The 2,581-nt window shown below is 61.9% G+C and overlaps 1 protein-coding gene across 1 annotated transcript in view; it reads left to right on the top strand.

Annotated features, from left to right (window-relative positions):
• Positions 1 to 1,921, top strand: part of RNF165 (ring finger protein 165) — a 20,486-nt gene extending 18,565 nt beyond the window's left edge. Inside the window, exons 6-7 of the mRNA XM_021713354.1 lie at positions 1,650 to 1,755; positions 1,884 to 1,921. Coding sequence (XP_021569029.1) covers positions 1,650 to 1,755; positions 1,884 to 1,921 — 144 coding nt within the window. The remainder of the gene's footprint in view (positions 1 to 1,649; positions 1,756 to 1,883) is intronic.
• The last annotated feature ends 660 nt before the right edge of the window (positions 1,922 to 2,581 follow it).

Below are 2,581 nucleotides of genomic sequence, written 5' to 3'. Positions count from 1 at the left end.
CCGACAGCTGAGGGGCCCAAACCAGCGGACGCCCCACGTCCTTCGCCAGGTCCCCCCACGGCCAGCGCCCTTGCAGCCACACTTTGCCTTCTGAGCCATGACGTAGAGAGACGCCCGCAAGCACATTTTGTGGAAAGAGCCATCAGTGGTGTCCGCGTCGAGGGGGTGGGGTGGGGGGAGGGCCCCCATCCGAGCGGCGCTGTCTGGCGGGGTGCGAGGGAGGGAGCCAGCCGTGCCGGGAGGGGCCCGGGCTGCTGAGACCCCGGCAGGATCCCAGTGGCCGGCCCCGCGCCCTGTCCCCGAGGCCCGTGTACATACCTCTCGCCCACGTAGGAGCGTGTTGGGGTCTCTCACTTCTGCTGTGGATGGCCGCCGGAGCATGTTAGCTTAAGAAATGTCGTGTGTGGTGCTCTGGTCATCGTGGTGGACTTTGTCGCTATTATGAATTCGCACCAAATATTCCTCATCGAGTCTCTTGTTTTGGTGCCTGACCGAACCGACCAGCCACAGCCCCGACCTTCCCGTCTTGAGGAGAGAAAAGGAGAAAGGAAGCAAAGGTGGGGGGAGAAAGCCAAATCGTGTTTACGGTGAAAAAAAGGAGGATTTTTTTCACCCAGTGGGGAGGCGGGGGGCGGGGAGGGTCGTGTTTGTTTTTGTTTCTTCTTTGGCTTTTGTTGTTCTCATGTTTACAGTGCACGGAGTGTGGGGGCGTCAAGGGAGCATCGGGAAGAGGCTGCGGGGGTTCAGCCAGGTGGTGAGCTCTGGCAGGTGGTGGGGTGTGCGTCTGGAGAGGGCTCCCCCATCCCATTAGGGCTCCCCCCAAATTCCACCTGGAGCCAGGAGGGCTGGACCCTTGGCCTAGCTGCCTCCGTGTCTCCAGAATCCAGAAGCCCCTGGCTCACTCCAGCTCCTTCCAGGGGCTGTGCTCTTGCCTGCCACAGGGCAATGCAGTCACTGCCTTCCTATGCAAAAAATTAGCCAGGCGGTGCAGAAGAGACGGCGCGGGTGGTGGGTACCTGGTCTCGGCCACAGTGCTCTGGGCGGCACTCAGGGCTGGACCATGATCTATGGACTTTGGGGGGGCCGTGGACATCCTCTGGGCGTCTCCAGCCCTGACATAGTCCCTGAGACCACACTGGCTGAGCCAGAGAGGCCCTGTGTCCCTAGCCTCCGGTTCTTTCTCTGACTCTTTGATAATCTTGGGCAAGTCCCTTTCTCTCTCTGTGCCTCAGTTTCCTTCTCCTTTGAGTGGGGAAAAACAACAGTGCACCCCCGTTCCCGGCCCCTCTACCTCTTCTGGACATCGTGAGGGTCAGTGCTGTCTGTCGGCACATCCATGCTCTCTCCTGGGAACCTCTTGGGGTTTAGGGACCGGGCTGCTGGGAGACCTGGCGCTTCCAAGTGGCACCATACAGCGTCTTTCTGCACCACCCCACAGTTTTTCTGAACCCCAGAGGGAGCAGAGATGGGATGACAGAAGCAGCTGCCAGGGCTGAATGGGAAAACCTGCCAGATTCCAACCCCAGCCCAACCTCCTTTAGAAAGCGTAGAAGTCCCTGTTGGCTGGAGGTCTGCGAATGTCCTCTGCCCCTCCCCCACTTGCACTGCTCCCAGAGCCTCCCGCTACCTGCACCCCTACCCTGTCCCAGCACCCTCCTGTCAACAAGACCCATGGGACAGAATACCCAGCACAAAGCCGGCGAAATCCCCGGGTCTATGGCCAGGACCAGTGGGCCAATGGCAGGGATGTGGCCAGTACCCACTGCCGGAGGGCGGGGGGTGTGGCTTTTGCTGGGAGGTGGCACGGGGACCTCAACCCAGGGGCTGCCCCGGCACTCGTGTCCTGGCGTCCTGTGACACCCTGTCAACTGCCCGTCGAGCAGCTGGGAGGGACAGCAGCCCTGAGGAGCTCACGGTCTAGCCGAGGAGACAGGACACATGCCGAGGCGGTGAGCAGCCAGCAGCAGCATCACCACGTGGGATTCAGGGATGCCAGTGAGCATGTCTCCAGGGCTGTGGGAAGCGTCTGGGTCTGGTTTCAGGAAAGCTAGTTGCCCTGGGTCACAGGCCCTGGGAGTCTCCCCAGGGGCTGGGTGGGGCCCAGGAATGCCTGGGAAGGCGGCTGTGGCCTGCAGCAGCCCCACAGCCGGGGAGGCTTTGGAAGGCCACTCCTGTCAGTCTCAGTCTTTTTGGTCTTCCTTCGGAGGCGGCCCTGGGAGGCCAGGGTGGAACGAGAGCTGCGGCCTGCGTCCCCATCCGGGCTCCCTGTCTCCCTGAGCTCAGCTTCCTCAGTTGTGACACAGGGAGGCTGGGTGGGATGCTTGCTAAATGTCCTTCCGACACCCACACTCTGGGACCCTCCCCACACCAACACCTTTCATCAAGTTGGCAGAGTCGTGTGCCCGCAAGTCATGGAACAGCATTCTGTGAGCATGCACACCTGCCTCAGAGTGACAGGTGGGCCTGGTCCCCTCCTCCCTCCCAGGGCTCTGCCCCAGGCTCCCCTTAAGGACTGGGGAGGAGGCACCAGGAGGGGAGGGGTGAGCTGCCTGCTTTGGGGGTCCATCCTGCAGCCGCCCAC

This window comes from Carlito syrichta, unplaced genomic scaffold (assembly GCF_000164805.1).
Source record: "Carlito syrichta isolate Samal-C Ts95f unplaced genomic scaffold, Tarsius_syrichta-2.0.1 Scaffold304483, whole genome shotgun sequence".
NCBI classification, from domain to species: domain Eukaryota; kingdom Metazoa; phylum Chordata; class Mammalia; order Primates; family Tarsiidae; genus Carlito; species Carlito syrichta.
This window is presented reverse-complemented; position numbering and strand designations above follow the sequence as displayed.